Below are 22371 nucleotides of genomic sequence, written 5' to 3' on the forward strand. Positions count from 1 at the left end.
CTCTTCGAAGAACCAGCAAAATTCGTATGTTGACAAGTGATTATCTAGCATAAGCCAATACCAAAACATCGCAGATCTTACGGACTTAATATTGTGAGGTGGATCTGGGAGCGGAACTGTGTAGCATGTTGGATGTCTCTCAGAGAGCCTCTCCATGAACGCTTTCTGTTTTGATTCACAGTCTGAACACCAACCAAGCTGTATCATTCTGTTACAGTGAATTTTGTTAGTATGGCATGTAATACACGGCCGGCCAACAGGGTGCCATTCTTTAAACCCCGCTCCTTTGCATTCGTCACACAGAGCCCTTTCCCTCAAACAGCATTCGCAAGAGAAGACACAATCTGTGTTGGATTCTAGACAGGCTTTGAAGTAGCCAACTTTTCTAAGTTTGTCAAAAAGTTCTTCAACTGATCTCCAGCCTCCTTTGGAACCTGCATAGAACACTGCCACAGGCTTGCTAATAGTGTTGGCCATTGATGTAACATGTGCTTCAATTGCTTGCAATGAAAATGTTGTCTCCTGTAAGAATTTTACAATCTCACTAACTGGTCTAATACTTAACTGCTGAATTTGTTCCAAAGAAAGAATAGGTGGATCATTTAAACCAATAAGACCTTGGTCCTGTACTGAAACTTGAAGTGAGGGTTTGATTGCCATGCCGTCGATAGAAGTGACAAAAAGAAAACTTGTTACTCCAGTTTTGTCTATAGCTACAGGTTTAGACATGTTCAGATACTCGTACAGATGCAGCAGATCTGTAACATTAACACTACTGAAAACGTGGGGCGTGGGATTATTGGCTGTAATGAACCGCGGTGAAAGGCCTGCAAAATTGTGTGTTGCTATCCATTCTTTAGGACTCATTGTTGTGTCTGCCAAGTTGCCTTTACCGAAACCACCTTTTCCACAAAAAAAGTAAGATGCTGATTTGCAATGGAGAAGTTTCCTCATTGCCACTTGAAATAAGCGTCCGAACCTCTTTTGCGGAAGTGGCATACTTCTTTGAAGCAACAATTCGACTGCGGCTGATTACACTTGTTCCGGCAGGAACATTTTCTTGTCGTATTATTTCTGTAAGATAGAAGCTGCATACTCTGGCGATCGACGCATTTGCCGGCAACGTACTCGTGCGGGCGTTGGATTTTCTTTTCTTAACTTCGGGAGCCAGTTCACACTATTCAACTCTACAAATGAGCCTACCTTTTTTTCTTGTGTTTTCTACGACTTTGGCGATCAGATTTTCCGCGATCGGTTTGCTCCATGTCACTGAGATAATGTAAGATAACTGCAAAAATTGAGTGACAAGTAAGGTAACGATTTAATGGAAAAATATTTAGAAAGAACGACAATGCCTTTTAAAAGTCACTGAAACTAATCGAAGTCAGCAATGCAAAGCGACTGCCGCAAGCTTCAATTCAATATCTTGGAGAAAAACAGCCGCATTGCGAACGGTCCACAGATATAGAAAGTCTCTCCAGCAATGAGAAATGTGAAATAAGATGTCTAAGAAGTGTTCATTCTTTTATAATTATTTCCATTCGCTGTTTTCACCGTTCCCATAATACATCTTGTTTGCCCCCCAAAATTTTTGCATAAGCATTGTTTTCAATTTCTCTTGGGATTTACAGTGACGTGCAATCGTCCCCAGAGAAATTGAAAACAATGCCTATGCAAAGATTTTGGGGGGTTATTTAAATAAAACAAGATGTATTATGGGATCGTGAAAAAAGCGAATTGTTTAGAAAGACAATAGGACGGACCTTTTGAATTGAACAACCTTGATCCGGCCGTGGTCTTGTCGAGTCTTGTGTGATGACGCGAGCGTCGACGAGCGAGCACATGGCTATGGGCCTGAATGGAAGACTGCGATCATAGGGTACAGCGTTCTCACACTCACCACGCAGTGGTTTGCAAAATCGCAAAACGGAATAAAACTGTTTTATGCTGTTATATCGGCTCTTCGCTTCATTTTCAATCATTTTAAACTCACCACTGGACATGGCACAATTGTACTATCATTTATTATTTTAAAATAAAATCGTTATTCCATTATTCCATTATTCCCTCCAAAACTCGTTATTCCATTATTCCTAGAAAAATAAAGCCATTATTCCATTATTCCAGCTAAAAAATAGCCGTTATTCTAATTCCGTTATTCCTCTTCCACCCCCGAAAAGTTTTGCTCTGCAAAATCGAAATTGCTTCTTAACAACCGCTGTAGATGTGAAAGGACAGAATTACAGTAGAATTAAAGGCATCAAAGTTCTTCAAAAGGCGAGTATTCATTTCTTTATCGACAAAATCGAGTTCTACTTTACCGTTCGTAGTTTGTAGTTGTTTATTTGTGCAGTTCGCAATCATTTTCACGCCATTGCGGTAAGCTGCACCGGTTTTAAACTTCAATTATTCAAAAACTGCCTTGTTAATCAGCCACTTTTTGCCAAAACAAAACAACAGTTGCCATCATTCAAGAAAAGGAGATTCTTTAATTAAAAACAGTGAAAATAATTCTAGCAAAATTGTGCCGTACGTCCAAACTACGCAGTTTCATTCAGTTTCATTTTCGCACTGTCTTATCACACACAAAAAAATTCTGCCGGGAATCAACGTAGAGCTTATTAATTCGTTAAATACAAATGTGTAAAGTTATAGAACCTGACTTTCAGTTAGATTAAGTATTTTGTAGTCAGAGAAAATAATATCCTGCGAACAGGAAAGCGGAAAGCGAAATAATTCTAGCAAAATATGTGCCGTACGTCCAAGCTACGCATTTCATTCAGTTTCATTTCGCAAAAAAATTCTGCCGGGAATCAACGCAGAGCTTATTAATTCGTTAAATACGAGTGTGTAAAGGTACAAAAACTGTCTTTCAGTCAGATATAGTATTTTTTAGTCAGAGAAATTTATAATATCTTTCGAACAGGAAGGCCGAAGTCGATTTTTAAGTGTTTAGTTTTATGAATGAGAATGCTTTGACTCGATTTTACATGTGTGCTATATTTAGTACTTCAGTTTCTTTCTTGAATCTGTTCAGTGTTAATTTAATATACTGAACCTTTCTGCGATAATATTTTCGGAATTAAATAACAAACAGCATTTTTCACTCTCTCTAACCAGTCGATCGACTCAACATTGAAATGACGCGCGTATACAAACAAAGATTTTGTGACACAATCTTTCCAGGTTCCTTTTTAAAAACATAAATAAAGTACGAAAAAAATAAAAATGTTATTTGCCGGCCTAGGTCGGTCCGTATAGGGAAAAACTGTGCCCTCGGTCTTGAGCACGGCCCTCGGCCAACGGCCTCGGGCCGTACTCAAGACCTCGGGCACAGTTTTTCCTTATACGGACCTCCCTGCCGGCAAATAACATATATATACAGTTCTAATTTTTGAAAAGAAGTCTTTGCAATGAAGACTTCAGATTTCCACCGAAAACCACATACAGTAACGGATCTAGTACGGTATTAAGAAAGATCAAAAGTTGAGACACTCTCCAAACGAAGCCAGGAGATGCCATTTGAAAATAAATCAGTGTTCGTGTGACCATAAATGGAGACCAACAGAACACAAACGCTATGGTTAAAGCGGCGAGTGTCTTTGCAACCCTTCTGTGCCGTTGATTTGATTTCGTAGTAAACGAGTTCTCAATTGGAACGATGTTTGTGCGGAGAGTGCGAAAAATGCGCCCTTGCGTAAAAATAATGTACAACAAAGGAATAACAAAGAAAAAAGCCGTATGTAAACTGTAGTATATTTGCGGGATGATGTTTCCCCAAGCAACTTCACCGTTGTTGTCCGTTTTCACGTGGTAAATGTGCACCAAAGGTGAACAGACGGATAAGCTCAAAACCCAAATAATAACTAGTTGTTTGTATTCTCTGTTTTGCCAGCTTCTAATCCTGGCATTAAAGGGATCCGTAAGAGCCCTTAGCCTTTGATGGCTTACAATCACAAGTGTGATGATCGAAGTTGTGTAGCTCGCCTCAAGAAGGAATCCTTGAAGTTTACAAGTGCTATTGCCGCCCACCCATTGCCACAAAAAGCCGACACTGTTGAAAACTGTAAGAAAAGTAAAGGAGAGATCCGCAGTCGGTAAATTTGCCAATAACCACATGAATGGAAAATATCTCCGTTTCAAAGTCTTGTAGCAGGTCACCAACATCCATGCATTACCAAAGGTTGATAAAACAAAAACAGTGACATAAAACACGCAGAACAAGACAACAACGAGTGTCGAAAAATTTTCCCTTGTCGCCATCTTTGACGAATCTTCGGTCAAACGTTTGATGATGTTTATTTGAAACAATAACTCTTTTCTTTGTTTTCTGTAGTTGATGAAGATTCTTGTTTTTCTTTGTTGATACCGAATGTCTCCAATGTTTTAAATTGACGTTACTATGTACATCAGTCGTTTCAAAAAGCCAGATCACATTTGTTTTTTTCTGCTCGATATCCTTTCCTTATGATGTGGTTGTGTCCTTTGTCTTTGTGTAAAAATGCAGGAGATTGTTAATTTAATTGGCCCGCAGGTTCACATGGAAGATTACTTACGGAAAGTGTGCGGAAGTTACATTTCGGTTCACGGTTCAGTGTACAAATACTGCTTCTTTAACAAATATCATAAATTTTTTATTATTGTTTACTTTATTTTGCATCCTGTCAACTTCATTTTAATTTTGACTGACATCTGTACGTTCATTAAACTTTGATAACAGACTCACTGTCTGTTGTCGCCATTTGGAACTGTTAATTTTCTTTGTAAAAGGCGTTTTCGGTGATAATTCTTGGAAGGGGTGTCTTTTAGATTTACATAGCACCAACATTAATATTCTAATTTGAAAAAGAATTTCTCGCCCCCAGCCGTCTTATGACAAACCATTAGACATAGCCTTTAAATTAAACTGCATGGAGTTATAGGAGAAATTTGACGTTCGTGGATTTGATTTTAGCTACTCGGAACCAGGTGACCGCGTTCAAAAGATTTTATCTCAGCGTTGTATACAGGAGATCCGCTTTGTTTGTACATCAATAAAATAAGGCTATTTGACATCCCAACAGTATTACTTCTTGATTCGTACTCAAAATTTAAAATTAAAAAAGTGTAATGTAAAATATGCACCAACTTCATTCAAAGCTATTTATGTTACCAATCTACACGCTGCTGAAATATTTATTTTTGTTTAACTCTGACCCTTGTTTTAGGTTTGTGTACTTAATTCTTGATAAGAAAAGCGCACGGGAGTAATTAACTGTTAACTATATCCGCGCGTTTTGAAGTCAGTGCGAGCCAAAAAAATTGACAAGTGAAGAAAATTAGAATCAATTAAGAGCAACCATGAAAAACGCGCGCAGCGATTGGCTGCATATGTGTTTCAACAGCATCAGGTGTAGACACAGCTAGCAAACTTTTGAAACATGAATCAATGAAATCGCTGATATGTTCCACATGGCTTTCTATAAATCGCTGAAAGGAAATAACAGTGGCTCAACAACCACTGGAAAAAAAAACGCGAAAATATGATTTAGAGTTACCATGCATAGCGTATCACTTCTCACGTTGATAACTGCACTATTACCGTGTACATTACTGACCTGCTGCTTTCTGGAAACTTTGACGCAATGAAATTTAAACGCTCTTTCTCTGATCTCTGAATATTGGTCTCGCTATTTTTTCCTTAGGTTTATGAATTCGGATTCAAATAAAGAACGAAACCAAATATCCACAAGTTACAATCATTGAATGCACCGATACATTAAGGCCCGGGCAAAACGTCGAACTTCACTTGAGTCGAACCTAATGCAAATAAGCAAAACCTATTGTTTTTGGTCATTTGCATTAGGTTCAACTCATGTGAAGTTCGACGTTTGGCCGGGGCCTTAGTTATATGGAACTCTCTATTACAATGCCGTCATTCTCGTTTTCTCTTTTCTCCTCGCACGTTTATTGCAGTAAGGTAATCAAATCTTGCAAACCGAGGATTTTAATTTAGACAAGACAAGACAAAACTTTATTTAAACACGGTATAAAAACATCAGTATAAAGAGAAGATAACAAAATCTAAAATACTGTTTTACGTGTTTGCCGTGTGGGTGCCCGTTGAGGAATATAGGTAATAAATTCCTTTCCTAAACCTTGTAAGGGTTAAAGGCTTACGTAATTTAGGTAGCAGTCCATTCCAAAGAACAGCCCCGGAATAACCAAAACTTCGTTTAAGATAATTGTGGATTTTGTGACACGTCCGGCTGCAACGCAGGCTAGGAGATAGAATCTATCCCAGGAAATGTGTTCAATTTCAGTTCAATATCATCCTTATACACTTGCTTGACTAAGAGTTTACCTCAAATTCCAGTCTCAACATTTACTTCTGTTTGATGGTTACGTCGCATTATAACGTACGTGTCCTACTGTCGTGGAAGAACTCTTCGCAATGTAGATTTGAGATTTCCACCGTAATAGCCGTACAGCAGGGGATCTAATCCGGCGTTGAGGAAGATTAAGAGTTGAGACACTCTCCAAAAAAGACCAAGGGAAGCCAAGTGAAAGTAAATCAGTGTTCGAGTGATCATAAAAGGAGACCAACAGAACACAAACGCTATTGTTAAAGCTGCTAGTGTCTTTGCAACCTTCCTGTGTCGTTGATTTGATTTCGTAATAAACAAATTACTAACTGGCATAACGTTTGTGCGAAGTGTGCGAAAAATGCGGCTTTGCGTAAAAATCATGTACAGCAAAGGTATGACAAAGAAAAATGTCGTGTGTAAACTGTAGTATATTTGGGGAACGATTTTTCCCCGTGTTGTAGTTAAACAAACAACATCACCGTCTTCTTCCGTTTTTACACGGTAAATGTACACTAAAGGCGAACAGACGGCTAAGCTCAAACCCCAAATCATAACCAATTTGATGTATTGTCTGTTTGGCCAGCCTCTAATTCTAGCATTAAAGGGATCAGTAAGGGCCTTTAACCTTTGATAGCTTATCAGCCCAAGTGTGATGATTGAGGTTGTGTAGCTCGCCTCCAGAAGAAACCCCTGAAGTTTACAGCTGCAATCGCCGCCCACCCATTGCCACATAAAACCGACGGCGTTGAACAATGAAAGAAAAGTAAAGGAGAGATCCGCAGTTGCTAGATTTGCTAATAACCACATGAATGGAGCACGTCTTCGCCTCAATGTCTTGTAGCAGATTATGATGACCCACGTATTACCAACAGTCGACAAGACAAAAAGAGTGGTGTAAAATAAGCTGAATAAAACGTAGGTGAGCGTCGAAAAATTGTCACTTACTGCCATCTTTGACAATTTTTGTTGAATGGGTACAATCAGTTGAAGGTGAATCTTGTTTTGCAGACTTTGAATGCTTAAAACTTTATAAAATCATAAAACCTGTGTAACCACCTCAGTTCAATAATCGAATCCTGTTGAATTTGTCCTGCTTTTATATTTTTTCTTCGTAAAAACGGGTACCTATCGTTTGTCTCGATAAAGCCAACCCACGAAACGCGATTTTGGCCAGAAAATGCAGGAGTGAGAAATGCGAAATTAAGCGACGATCTGGCACTTTTCTTCACCACTCGTGATACTGATTCTTTTCTTGTTTCTTTCACAAACAATTGAATCTTTCGTTTTTGCTTACTTTATTCAGCTTTCATTTTTATAATAAGACGACTAAATGAAATTAAAATAAATTTGCATTTTCATTATACTTCGATAAGAAGCTGTCATTTTGCTTCATACCGGCAGCACAAGATTTCTTTAGCGATAGGCCTTTTCGGCGATTGCTGTTAGGAAGGGCGTCTTTGTTTAGTTTTTGCAATTTTCAGTAGAAGAAATGAACTGTTGATTCAAGTTAAATGATAACCGTTACACCTAGCCTTAAATTGTTACTCATATTAAAGCAAAACACATACGCAGGGTTGAAAATGGCTTTGAAAAGGTACCTTTGAGCAGATTAAAAATTGCACCGAAGTTCGCCGGAGTATGTTTTCGATATGCTAACGATATGTTAAGTTCCATGATATGCTTATGATTTTGATTCGTAAAGAAGCCACTTTGTCTAATATTTCCCAGAGTAACTTTTTGATTATTTATTCCAAAAAACATGATCTTTAATTTGACGTTGTTAGAAGTGTTGATGTAGTCAAATAAAACCCCTTAAAAATTAATTGTTTTTCTAGATCAGTCTTGTCTTCTAACTGCACCTTTCTGCTTTTATTTACTTAAGTTTATCATCAACTCTCTACTCAAGTGTTCCGTTTACCAATGGCACCTGCCCAGTCTAAACGTATCGACCTACTGTAGCGTTCTTCCAATATTCGTGTTTTAAGAGATTAATTCTAAAAGTTTTTCTAAATGAAAGAAGAAATCGCATTTATAATTGTAATTGTCGTGAAAGTAATAAATACTGAGCTGAAGTACGTGAACAAGCGAGAAAGCAGTGTTAAGCGTATTTTTGTGTTAATTTACTTTGGTGGAAAAATTACATTTTGTTTTCGAGACAGTTCACATGTACTGATCGGTTTTGGAACTCCGTGTGAGGGTGCACGTTGGGCACAGGTGGCGTTGAAATCTACATCATTTGAAAATATGGCCTCAACTTCGATAAACACAGCACAGAAGAAGACAGACAGATTCTATGTCCAGTAGCTGCCGTTGTAAAAAGGCCTAAATCCCTCTTACAATGCTGTATATTTTCTCCACCGTTGGGGACAAAACAGATCTTCTCAAAACTACTGTCTAACCCTCAATCGAAAACAACTTATTAATTTGAAATTTCACTGATCAAATGTTTTCTGATTCGAATTAACGCTTTGAATAAATGCTTCGAATTAATATGAGGCATGGTTATGATATCTCATAGGTTTGACGGCTGGCGGATATTAAACAAGTAGATACGAAAAAAAGCAATATTTGATTTCTGACAAATCAACGAATGTTGTTTTAAAATTATTCAATCGGTCGCAAATTACTATTTACATAGCCTCTACAGTTCAACTCTATCCACTGCGATTTTCTATTACCAAACTTAAATTGTTTAATTAAAGTACAAATAAAAAAGACAGGGTTTGTTTGGTAGCACGTTTTGCTGTTTGTGTGGTCAGAGAAATAGATAATAGATGGAAGTAATATTACTGACGTGTGAAAATATAATGTGCTGTAACTTAGAATCATATATTTTATTGCCAGGGGTTTGTGTAGCATGCAACCCATGTTTGATGCCGCTCACAGAAAACAGAATTACTTGTCGAAAAAAAAATGAATACACTCGTTTTTATATAAGATCGAATTTATTTAAAAGTTAGCGAGGCTGAAATATGCGAATTTTTTTTTTTGAAAAGAATATATTTTTGTAAATTTGTAAACACAATAATAATATGTGTTTAACTAAGCCGTACAAAATTCTTCCTTTCTCTGAACGACAAACTAGCCAAGAGAACGATAAAAATCTGCAAATAATCTAAACGTACAATGCATGTAAATATATTCACAAGAATATTTCCAGCCTAACATCGGCAGAAAAATAAAAATATTCAGCCTGGGCCGGAAAAACAATATTCTTATAAAAAGAAAAGAGTGTAGTAAATAGTTTAAACCCAGTTATGTTAGAAGTAGTGGGCTTGTTTGTGGTTGCGTTTCAACAATCGTAAAGCGAACTCATTTACATAGTCAAGTGAAAAGATTATCTTCCATTCGCAATCTGCTAAGCCTGGGATCACTGATCTGTTTGGTCAGTTTGTCGCGGAAGCTATTGCTCGGCAAGGATCAAGATGGTCATTGGCCAGTTATCAGTTTTGATCCGTCGTGCTTGAATCAATGACAGTCAACTCCGGGCTGTTATTCTTTTTGTAAAAAGAGAAAAAGCGCCTAGATTATGACTTGAACTAATTATAAGCAAAACGTTTTACAAAATGAAAATGGCAATATTAACCGATATTTTTTATTATACTATTTTATTTACACTACTAAACAAATCAAAAAAGACATACAAAACGATACCTACAAGCAGTAATATCTAACTGCTTGCAGTAAAATAAACTACATCAATAGTAGATGGCGGACTTAAAATGGCGGTTGTTCGTCAATCAATCATGACCTAATTACAATGCTGTATGACATCATCATATCTTGTTGTCGGCCTCTAAGAAAACAGTTTAAGCGTTTATTAAAAAAGTTTCATTGTTGTAGTTTCAGTTATAATACTCTGAATTGGGTAAAGTTATCTAACAATAAAATTGCCAACAATAAAGTTTCTCATTAGTGCTAAGCATTTTCTCCAATGAATTCTAAATTTAGGTTCAATTACCATTGTTTTGTTTGCGATCCATCGTTTTTCACAATTATTTTCCAACATTATCCCTTTTTTACAGTCAAAATACTCATCGCGTACTGCCTAGAATTCCGGAATGGTTTTGATTAACGGCGAATGGATTGCATTATTCGTTTCAAACATTCAAATTTAATTTAAATATTGTAGATCATCCAACCGTGAACAAGTGAACACGTGAACCTGTCAAAAGTACCCCGCGGAAGTATATGATCAAAGCTATCATTTAAAGCGTAATGTTTTTTTTTCTTCTACAATTTCATCAAGTCATTATGTTTCATCAACACCCTGTTTTCGTCACTTGAAGTTTCCATGGTAGCCATGTTTTAGGCTGCTGTTCCCAAATTTTTTAACTCTTCTGGTTTAAATTTCGTTTTTCGAGTCTTTTGTCAATTTTTTCGCTGCAGTATGTTTAGCCTTTGTGCAATTATACTTTTCAATTTTTAATTATTCAGATAATATAAGCAATAAGTAAGTGAGTTTATTAGTTGTTTCTATTGGATGGTTTCTCGGCCAACGTTACAAATTCAGATGAGAATACACATATAAATGCTATGAAATAATCAATCTACTATAAAATGCTAAAAAAATACATCACATGGCTCCTAATTTAAAAAAAAAGATTCTAAAAACTGCATTTTTAGCCCATTTTTAAAACATGAGAGGCTATCTATTCTAGCTTCAGACTGGGAGATCGTTCCAGGGACGGACTACTCGAAATACAAAAGGCCGCTGACTAGCGGCAGATCTAAAAAGTTGAAAGTCAAACTTGTTGTTGTTTCTAGTATTGCGCTAGTGCACAACCTCTATCTCTTTTCTTAAATCTATCACTGAGATTTTTTATACTATAATTCACATAATTAGTTCTTATATCGTTTTAATACAATTTTATCTCGTTTTCATGTACATATAAATTTTATTTAATTTTTAAATAAAATTTTTTAATCTTTTACATCTGTAAATTTAGTTAGGATCGGGCAGGCGAAGAGCCACTCTGTGGATATACTGCCCGATGTGCCATTATTATTATTATTATTATTATTATTATTATTATTATTATTATTATTATTATGACAAGTGAAACCGGTAAAAAACAAAATATAATTATATATCTCTCCCATGGAAAATAGCGGCAAGTGAGAATTTTTGGTGTGTGAATCGGCTTGTGTACCTTTATATACAAATGCTATATAATTAGGGTGTCATTGGGTTATGGATAAAAAATAAAAAGACCAGTTTACATAACCTGCAATCGCTCGTTATGTTATACACATAATGGTAAAGTGTAGTGGTTGTTTTTCTCCATGAAATTATTATCATTACTATGAAAAATAGAGTTTCTGATTGCTGATCGTTTGTTTTAATTGAAACTATAATAGTAAATGTCCAGTTTTATTTTCAGTTTGTTAGAGTTTGCTTTTTTGGTTTATATCTATAGTTACAGCAAAATCAAAGCAAGGGAAAGCTCTTATGAGTTTCACTTCTGAATTAAATTAGCCAGCCCACTACTGGACGACTACTAGAACAGGATAGATTGCAAACATTATAAAGGGTATTCAATGAGATCCATCTTGGCAAGTGCAGGAAAAGGTCCCTAATAAGAAGCACTAACCATTGAGACCCTAACCCCCAGATAATAACAAAAAAGAAACTGATGAAAGCAACATTTGTTATTTAATAACATAAAATGTCCACTTGTCAAATGTTGATTGTTTTACAGCATTAGGAGGTTTAAAAGAACTGCAAAATGATTTAGTGGCAGCCTCCACAGCTGCTACCATGTGAAGACTTCCGGCCACTTCCAAAGGACATAATAAGTACTTTTAACTACATTTGTAGCTAATTGGTATTGCTGGTTTTGTATTACCAAAAACTTTGCAGTGTAAAGAGAACAGAAAAGCAAATTAATTGAAGTGAAAAGTGAAAATTTTTGACCTGACCCAGCTTTAAAATGACATGTATAACCATGCAGAACAACAAATCTTCTGGAATGGCCATTGATTACTTCTGACATTATTGCTTTGTTAGATTTTTTGTCTGTTATGACAAATGCCTCACTTGGTTGGCTTAGCACTCAAGAAGACTGACCCTCTGCCGTACACATGTACCTCAACCCAAACAACTCTTTTCCTAGTAATTAATTAGCCTTCACTTGTGGAAACTATTGTATAAGATAAGAAATTTAATAGTCAACTCCCCACAGGACTTTTCAGTGCTATTTACAATAAAAATAAAACTACTAAATTATAATATTTACAAATAAAATTGAAGTTAATTGAAATTAAGAAGATATACACATCCTTTACAGTAACCTATACTTCAGTCTTTTACAGCTACCATATTTCCTTAAGCAATAGTCATCCCTTGATTTATCCCTCTCCCCGAGTACCGTTAAATTGTGGTTATAAGGCCAGGGCTTATACAACTTCATAAGGGGTTTTGGATGGGCTTATAAATGGAGGAACTTTTATCCGGGGGGAGGGGGTTGGCTTATAACTGGAGTAAATAACAATGTTAAAAGACCCATGGAAGTGTTGAACGAAATAAGTTTTGAAGCAACACTTATACCTGTTCAGAACTGTTATCAAGCAGAGTGGGACTTATAATTATCCGCTGGGGGGGAGGGTTACTTATAGCCGGATGTATGTTCTGTTTCCAGGCGGATGGGCCTTTGATATGTGGGGCTTACAACCAGAATTTATGATAATCGGCCTCCTCCTTTTGATAAAGATATTTGAAATAACTGCAGGGTTGGAAATTCGCACTCGCCCACTGGCCCGTGTGTGAAAACTGTCGGGCGAGTGCAAATCGCGGATCACTCGCCCGGTTTGGCGAATACAATTTTCATATCCAGAATATATATTATTCAAAATAAGCGTTACTTTTTACTTTCCACTTTTAAATAATCTTCACTGTTCACAAGCCGATAGCTTACCAACGTTTTGAAATCTTCAACAAAGACAACAAAGCTGGTTCGTGTTCGTAAACAGACAAAAGTGGCTTCCGCTTGGTGATTGTTACATGATTGACGTATTTGTACAAAGTAATACCTCTGGTCATAAATACCCTTGACTCATCCAACGAGTTTCCAACCCTGTAACTACCTCTCTGAAATAATCATCCCTCACCCCTATTACATGTACCTCCCTTTAAAAATTCACCCCCTCTCTTTCTACCTCCACTTTACATGTATATCACCAACTGGCTTAGGAATAGCTTTAGCTCTGATGCAGAGCAGATATCGAAAACCACTAGTCAGACCCCAGCATGAGTGCAGTGTACTGGATGACATGTGATTCTGTTATGATTAAATGGGATAGAAAAACAAAATATTTATGACACATTTTCCAGTTATTCTTTTTTGAAATAATAATCACAATGTATTTCAAAAAGGGAACAATTATTGTCCTCTTGATTAATCACCAATCTCAAATTACTGTCCCCTTTTGGTGCCAAGAATAAAATAATCCTTCGCCCCAGAGGAGGAAATACAATACTTTTAAACATTCTGTTATTGATCACTACCTGTTAGTCGCTAAACACGAAGCACTCAAAGTTTTTAACTGTTATTTTCACTTCCATATTATTTTCAGAAAAAATAATAATGGCAATGTTAACAATTTATGTTCAAAACTCTACATTTTGGCTGAAAAAGATCCTTATTTAAGGACTTGAATAAAGTTTTCAGGCGATATAAAACATTCAACACGTTCTAATCACGTGACCGATGACGTCATAGTAAAATATTATTACAAATCGTATCTTTATAAAAGTATCTATCATAATACAAATTTTTGTTCCCTTACGTTTTAAGCGAGCTAAGATACGAACTAGTACCCAGACTCCCACTTTTTTAAAATTGTGGATAACTCCCTTAATTTTCATACGCCAGATGTAACCCGTCAATTTTAAAATACCCCAAGCCAATATCCTTTTAATGAAATTAACTGCTTTTGAATTGACCAAGGATTTTTCTCATAACGGGCAAAAACGCACTTTTGAGCATATTCACGTGACTGATGACGTCACCATCCTAAGTTTTATACAAGAGGTAATTTATGCTTAGGGTTACTTCTATGTGACGTAGTAAATTTCTTGGCTTTAAATTAAAAAAGTTATTTGACATTTGAACTTTTTCTGTCGCAAATAATATTATTATTATTATTATTATTATTATTATTATTATTACAAGTAAAACCGGTAAAAGCAATATATAATTATATATCCCATAGAAAACAGGTTTAAATGTGAAAATAGATTAGTGTGTATCAATCAGATTATCTGCAGCTTACTTGCCTACATTCTGCAGTTCCAGAAAATATCCATACCAACCCCAAGGATGGTCATTGGGAATTCCGAGGGGGATGGGGGTCTCAATAGTTTAAAAGAAAGTATGAAGCTAAACTGGAAATCCCAGGGGGTGGGAGGGTCCAAACCAAAGAACCATCCTTGGGGGAGGTACATGTATGGATATTTTTTGAAACCACTCCCTGTGGAACCAAGCCTGTGCTGCAAAAAAAACTTGACACATTAACTGGACACATTAACCTGGAGTAACATTTATGGTCTGCCATAATAATAATGTAAATTCTCTATTCTATTTCATTATTTTTGCATGTTTTTATTGAAACAAAAAAAATTTGTCATGAACCTCAGAATGGTTTTAAAATTTACATGTAATTGTCAGTATTTACATGTAGCCTTATTGGGTTCTGTGATGTTCATATTATATAAAGAGCCATAAATGTCACTAAAGTATATTCAGGTTTAAACTGGCAACATGTGGGAATCAATCATGTGACAATTTTATTACATTGACACGGTGTGTATTTTTGAGTTCATTTTGACTTACAGGAATGCCCTTCCAAAGTCTTCAAGTCACCCGTAAATAGAAACAAAACAAACAAAAAACTATTTTTTTTTATGAAATTGCTATTTTCGAGCATGCAGACTGTACATTAAAATTAAATGGCCTTTTTCAGTGTGTGAAAAAACCTGGCTGCTTATATGTTGGGCTAGTGGATCAAATACTTTTTTCCACTTCAGTTGCTAGATAGCCAAATGACATTTATGGATTTTAATTTTTTGTTGTGCTTGTTTCGAAAGAAACATGGGACTTTGGTTAAGCTTTTATTTATTTATTTATTTATTTATTTATTTATTTATTTATATGTAATGGTTTTACTTTGCCCAGTCTTCCTGGATCATGAAAAGAAGAAATCAATTTTCTTTGCACACCTTCTTTCATTAAGTATTTCAGAAAAATGTCATGTATTAAAAAAGAGCCATTCCACTATAAATACGTAGGACATTGGTTAGCCTAAAAAGCTCCCTGGTTAGCCTAAGCAGTACTCCAGTTAGCCTGAGTATAGTTAGCTGAGGTGGCTTGAGGTATTGATATTAATTTTATTTAAGTTAGGTATTTCTGACTTGGATGGCACTTATGTGTCATGAAACATGCGAGCCATGCAAGCCATTCAAGCCATTCCAGTTAGCCTACATAGGATTCCGGTTAGCCTACATAGTACTCTGGTTAGCCTTAAAAGACCTTTGGTTGCCAAAGGATACATCATGTTACTTGCAGTTAGCTTTATATTGGGATTAGGGTTTTCTGGCTTGCTTAACTTTAAGGCCTGACAAATTTTTATATTGCTACTTTAAAATGCTACTGAAGGTCATCCAACAACTGAAAATACAGGCCTTAAAAATGTCAAACAGATTTTTTATCAAGTAGACAAATGTCTGGTAAAAAGCAGATCTTAAATGCCTCAGGTAATGAATGTGTGTAGAGAGAACTGGAAGGAAATTGCTAGAATTGACTGTCACATTAATATGTGTAAAACTAAGAGATCAACAACTACCTGTAGTGAACTTGTTACAATCCATAGTTTCACTCACTGAACAGTAATCCAAAATGTTCTGTCAAAACATTAGGCATTTTATTAGTCCCAAAAAATACCTGTAGACCACAAAATGCAAAGGAAAGGTAATATATATACAATAAAACATCATGGGAAGAACAAATATTAAATTAAGAAATGGTCTCAGATATTAAACTTGCCCAAAGAGGCATTCCAAAACGTGAGTAGCACTGTTTAATTGAAGTCTAGATTAGCTACCAGGTTGACTGCGAGAAGTCTATAGTCTAACTTAAAAAATAGAGATCACACTGAGCTGAAATGTTTCTTCCAATTTCAAAGGGAACACATCAAATTTTCCTGACTTAATTTTTCTTTGCAGCCTAAAATGGCCACTTGTTCAATATTTTGAGAAACATTTCCGCACGTATAAATAATGAAAGGATGCAATTCTTATTAATTTGAAAAACAGTAGCTTAAAATTCACATGACGAACATAAATAAACAGTTGCATGCCTCGACGAAATGACTGCCATTTAATACTATCGTATCGTTCGAATCTCACTATCTACTCTTTTAAATTACGCCTAGCCCGGCTTTAATTCCAGTAAGCTAAATTGATAATCATGAGAAACGTCGAAGACATCAGCTTTTACCAGTCTAAAAAAATCATTGTTCAATGAGAAACGCTCACCTGTAAGTTTCTCTTACCCACGTTTTCGCACGTTTCTACTCATTCCATATTCTTCTTTATCGGGAATACAAATGAAGGAGGTGTACCCTACGTTTGGGGACCCGTTTTGATCGCGTCAAGAAGAAAAACATCGACAAAACTGTCCTCTATAACTCGCAGAGTCGACCGCAGAGTCGCCATTTTGAAAATAACATGAGCCCACAATAGGGTCCACGGGGAATCCGCTGGGATGACCCCCAGCAGAGGGGAGGGGGAGAGGCAGCTATTTAACTTCTCCCCAGGCCCACTCCTTTCGTCTGAAAGAAATTACATCCATCCTCGCCAAAAGCAATTAAAATGAAAAGAAACTGACAACGCTATCATAAAGAGCATACACTCAAGCCTTTGGCAAAATTTTCTTTTATTCCAAATGCAAATGGTCGTTGAGTAGGAAGCCAACAAACTTTTCAATTGTATTTTTTACTGCCGTACTTTTTCAGGAAAGAGTAATAATGGCCATTTTTTAAAAAAAAAATTAAAAACTACAACTTCGTTCAAAAATATCCTAAGAGAGAGGTTCTAGTAAAGTTTCCAAGCGAATTTAAAAATGTGATCCGTTCTGGTCACGTGACCGATGACGTCATAAAAATGGGATTGATTGAAAAGTACTTAGCATATAAGTATCTACCAACATTTACTTTCTTGTTACCTCACATTTAATGCAACGCCAGATACGTACTTGTACCCAGACTCCCATTTTTTGAAAATTGTACAGAGCCCCCTTAATATTTATATTTTGTTCGGTACCTCGGCAGTCCAAAATGCCTCACACCAATGTGCTTCAAACTGCAATGACTGTTTTTTCAGTAACAAACTATTTTCGTCACAGTGAGCAAATACGAACTTCTGAGCAAAGTCACGTGACTAATGACGTCATTGACATACGACTTATACAAGAAGTACTTTATGGTAAGGGATATTTCTAAACGACGTACTACTCCTACTCACTTCAAACTGACCAAGTTATTTGGCATTGACGATTTTTCAGTTGCAAAGGATTTTGGGAAGGTTTTTATTATAATTATATATTACTTTTATAAATAATAATAATTATTATTATTATTATTATTATTATTATTATTATTATTATTATTATTATTATTTTTATTATTATTATGGGGCGGAGCAAGTCCTTTAACACATTTGAAAGTCATTATGATGTCTCTAATTTTTGATAACTGCGCGACTGGTAACCAGTGATGCTATTCCAAAGATGGCGTTATGTGATCGTATTTCCTTCCACCAGTTACAATTCGAGCTGCGAATTTTGCACCGCCTGAACACATCCAATGTTCCTCTTTGTGGGGTTTGCCCAAACAGAGGAGGGATAGAAGGGTTTGCTAAAGACAAGTGCATTCAATACTGACACAAGTGTAGATTTATGAAGCAGATGCTTAACACGGTTGATTTGGCAGACTCCCTGTACATTTGGAAACTACCTCAGTGATATGCTCACTGAATGTCAGACTTGCATCCAAGGTAATTCCCAGGCTCTTTGCTGACTTTGATGGTGTTATAGACTTTCAAAGCAAGGTGATGCTAATCTTGAGGCATCTTTCCAATCAGTTCGAATTCTACTAGCACCAAAAATCAGTCTACGTAGGGTTTGAGGTCGCCAAAAGCAGTGTGCATAAACTGGCATGGTTTCAAAACGAAATGGGCCGTTGTTGTGGTCAGGTTACATTTACGGTTGTCCGTTCGGTTAGAGCTTTCTTTATTTGTTCATTGAATGTCAGACTTGCATCCAAGGTAATTCCCAGGCTCTTTGCTGACTTTGATGTTGTTATAGTCTTTCCAAGCAAGGTGATGCTGAAGCTAGTCTTGAAGCATCAGCTGAGGCATCCTTCCAATCAGTTCTGCTAGCACCAACAAACAGTCTACATAGGGTTTGTGGTCGACAAAAGCAGTGTACATAAACTGGCATGGTTTTCAAACGAAATGGGACGTTGTTGTGGTCAGGTTACATTTACGGCTGTCCGTTCGGCTAGAGCTTTCTTCATTTGCTCATTGAATGTCAGACTTGCATCCAAGGTAATTCTCAGGCTCTTTGTTGACTTTGATGGTGTTATAGTCTTTCCAAGCAAGGTAATGCTGAAGTCTTGATCATGAGGCATCCTTCCAATCAGTTTTACTAGCACCAACAAACAGTCTACATTTTGTTTGTGGTCGCCAAAAGCAGTGTACGTAAACTGGTTTCAAAACGAAATGGGCCGTTGTTGTGGTCAGGTTGCATTTACGGTTGTCCGTTCGGTTATAGATTTCTTCATTTGTGGATTTTTTCATATGATTAAATCATTTTCAAACGTCAGTGAGATGTTAACTAGCAACGTTGTTCAATCTTGACCTCGTAGAGCTATTATTTCCAATTCGCCTCATAGGTCTTTCTAGTGTAAGGCTCTCCACTGCTGCAGAAGTCTCGGAACGCGTAGTACACGTAAAGAAACGTTTAAGAAACAACTTCAAGTTTTCTCCGTAGATTCCGTACAGTATCGGATCCAACGCCGTGTTCAAGAAAATTAAAAGTTGGGATGCTCTCCAGATGTACCCACCATCTGTGAGATGAAAGTACATCAACGTCCGAACAATTATAAATGGTGACCAGCATGTTACAAACGCAATAGTTAGCGCCACTAAAGGTTTGGCTGCCTTGAGATGTCGCTTTGAGCATACTGTAGAAAAAGCATTTTGCGTGGGGAAAACGCTTGAGCGCAAAGTTAGGAAAATAGAACTCTGAGCATAAATTATGTAGATAAGAGGGACGAGAAAAAATGCAACGGCATGAATACTGTAATAGATCTGTCGACCTAAATCCCTGAATTTTGCGTTTGTGCAGAGCACCACACCAAGGCTATCCTTTTGTGCTTGATAGGCATAAAGCAATGGCGAAGCAGCAACCACGCTTACAACCCACAAGGCCATCAACTTTCGATATATGCCTTCTGGAGCACTGATTCTTCTACTGAAAGGCTCAACCACAGCCTTGAGTCGTTCAAAGCTTATAACAACAAGAGTCATAACTGATGCGGTGTAGCACGCTTCGATCAGAAAACTCTGCAACTTACATGTTACCTGACCGCCAACCCAAGTCCATAAAAAACTTATCAAGTCTAATATAGACAGGATCGTGAAGGTGAGATCGGCGACAGCCAAGTTGGCAATGAACCATTTTAGCGAAGACTCGGAGGGTTTTCTCTTTACTGCTCTATAACAGACAGACAGAACGAAAGAGTTTCCTACTGTGGACAAGACGAACACCACGGAGTAAAGGGATACGAATGAGGCGACTATCACAGTTGGAAATCCTTCGCTGGTTGCCATAACTCGTTTCGCAGAGGTTTCCTTTAATTAAGAGTCTCCAAAACCTGTTGACGCCAAATTCCTTTCTTTTCCTAGAAGGAATACGTGTTGGCTATAGTTAGTGTTAAACAATGCCGCGCAAGCTTCGTGTTCTTCAGTTCGATGAAAGGTTGAGAGGAAAACTGGAAAAAATAACAATAATTGTTAATTATTATTCTAAAATATGAGATCATTAAGCACAAGAACAAGACACTGTCATCGCAATTAATGGGTTGAATCTGCGCAGTTTTAATTCGGTTTCCTTCCAAAAGTAGCTTATATAGTTCTTACTTGCTTTCTATTCAACAAGCTTGGTGCAGCATAGGCTAGCCTCAGCCTACGGAAGCAGTTCGACTCTAATGCAGCGTCTTCGTGTTGGCCCAGGTGTATTTTTATTTCCAAGGAGAGTAGAAAGGCTGTCGTAAAAGATATGAAGGACAAAGCCAGTAGATTACAAGATGAATACTCTCAAAGGAAAAAAAGTCCCTATCGAGTCTTGATCAAGGCCTATTTCTGGAGAAGATTAATATTTTGTGCGTATTTGCGTGATACCTGACTTTAAAACTTTTGCTTTCAATCACCTACTTAAATATTCATATTTTTTTCGATTTCTAAAGAAAGGTGTTTTCAGTAGTCAATTTGCGCATTGTGCTTAGCAACGATATGAGAATATTAAAAATCGAAACCCATTTTAACTTCTCCAATACAGATCGCAGTTAGGATTGGAATAAACACTCAACTGAAAACAATGGTTATTTAAATTGATTTTCCATATTTTCTTGATTAAACGTCGGGTCTTTAAGGTGGAGTTGAAAATAAGCCCCTCAGGTAGTTTATTTGAGGTATTATAATAATGTTTGTCAAAAAAAAAAAGAATAAAAACCCTTGCTTAATGAACACCGGGCTCGAATAAACTGCAGGAGTCGGATAAACGCCAGGCCAACCAGACTAAGCTTGAAATAAACGCTGGGGGCTTTTTATCGACAAAATACGGTAAGAGGGTTCAAAATCATTCTGAGGCTAAAGAGTAGGCTATTATAAAATGTTGTCTGATAACTACTGACCATTAAATTCCTCGTACTCCTTATCAAAAATGGCCGGGCATTTCATCCAATATGCTTTAAGATTCAATGGGGTCTATTTGAAATACTTCTTTTCTTTCTTTCTGGTTTTGTTGGACAGCTGTTTTAATTGTCAACTTTTAGTTTGTTGATGTCGCTTCGTTGTTAAAACAGTTAGAAAGCGTGAACGGCTTACCTTTCGTAAACGAAAAAAAAGGTTAGATTCGAAGTTGTTCGTTCAGGTAAAATGAATAAAAAAAATGGATTTTGACTCCAGTCATTATTTGCTGACAATTTCTCCTTGCATATTTGTAAGATGGTTTAAAATTTAGGTTGGATGAAGAAAACAATAAACAAAGAGCACTTAAAATCACACGAGCGCTTTATTAACTCTCTACTCAGTTTACCGAAAACATTTCTTGTGATTGAAGTTTAAAGAAAAATGACGTCGATAGAATGCGTATTTTTTAGTATTCTGTCACGTATTGTGGTAATTAGTTTGTTCAAGTGGCAATAAGGGAATAATTCGTCTTTCATTTAAGTCAAATTAAAGTAGATAGATTGCATATCGTTATTAGAACGTGTTTTGTTTTTGCTTACTTTGAATTGCCCAAGTGAGATTACTTAATTAATATTTTAATTTTAAACTGACCAGAATATTGTCAGTTGTTTGGATAGTAAATGGAACGATGTCCGTCAAACTGAAAAGTTCAATTAACGCTTCTACCATCACTTACATTTGCACCAGCTTGCTCTTCCTCTGACAACAGGTAATTGAATAATATACGGGTTGTTGGATGGCTCTTTATTTCAGACTAAAAACAGTTTGCGCAATTGCCCTTTAGGGCCCTTTTTACTCGTGAATGCATAATGAACGAGTATAGTGGGGAAGCTTAGCCATCCTTCCATCCTTCCATCCTTCCTTCCATCGATGTGTTGTAAACATTATGCAAATTAGGTATGCTCTCGGGTGCTTTCTAAATTTCTTTTCCCTCGGCTGTGAATAAGAGTACAGCTTTACAAAGGTATCAGTTCAAAGAAATAAGTGTAGAAA

At 36.6% G+C, this 22371-nt stretch overlaps 3 protein-coding genes across 5 annotated transcripts; all 3 read right to left on the minus strand.

The window, feature by feature from the left end:
- Nucleotides 1-3387: 3387 nt before the first annotated feature.
- Nucleotides 3388-5033, minus strand: LOC144641823 (neuropeptide Y receptor type 6-like). Its single transcript, XM_078500845.1, has one exon. The coding sequence runs from the start codon at nucleotides 4261-4263 to the stop codon at nucleotides 3388-3390; it is 876 nt and encodes a 291-aa protein (XP_078356971.1). The 5' UTR covers nucleotides 4264-5033.
- Nucleotides 5034-5996: 963 nt separating this feature from the next.
- LOC144641824 (galanin receptor 2a-like) lies at nucleotides 5997-7556 on the minus strand. Its single transcript, XM_078500846.1, has one exon. It carries the CDS (start codon nucleotides 7296-7298, stop codon nucleotides 6408-6410), a length of 891 nt encoding a protein of 296 aa, XP_078356972.1. The 5' UTR covers nucleotides 7299-7556; the 3' UTR covers nucleotides 5997-6407.
- Nucleotides 7557-18045: 10489 nt separating this feature from the next.
- LOC144641825 (galanin receptor 2a-like) lies at nucleotides 18046-21503 on the minus strand. Of its 3 annotated transcripts, none has more exons than XM_078500848.1 (3): nucleotides 21321-21503; nucleotides 20548-20672; nucleotides 18046-20399 (listed from the first exon to the last, which is right to left on the minus strand). In XM_078500848.1, the coding sequence occupies exon 3, from the start codon at nucleotides 20236-20238 to the stop codon at nucleotides 19237-19239; it is 1002 nt and encodes a 333-aa protein (XP_078356974.1). In that variant the 5' UTR covers nucleotides 20239-20399; nucleotides 20548-20672; nucleotides 21321-21503; the 3' UTR covers nucleotides 18046-19236. The 3 variants fall into 3 exon arrangements, with proteins under 3 accessions (XP_078356974.1, XP_078356973.1, XP_078356975.1); XM_078500849.1 differs by having other exon boundaries at nucleotides 20240-20399; XM_078500847.1 differs by lacking the exon at nucleotides 21321-21503 and having other exon boundaries at nucleotides 20548-20946.
- Nucleotides 21504-22371: the final 868 nt, after the last annotated feature.

The sequence above is a fragment of the Oculina patagonica genome, chromosome 2 (assembly GCF_052425735.1).
Source record: "Oculina patagonica isolate OP01 chromosome 2, crgOcupat, whole genome shotgun sequence".
Lineage (NCBI taxonomy): Eukaryota > Metazoa > Cnidaria > Anthozoa > Scleractinia > Oculinidae > Oculina > Oculina patagonica.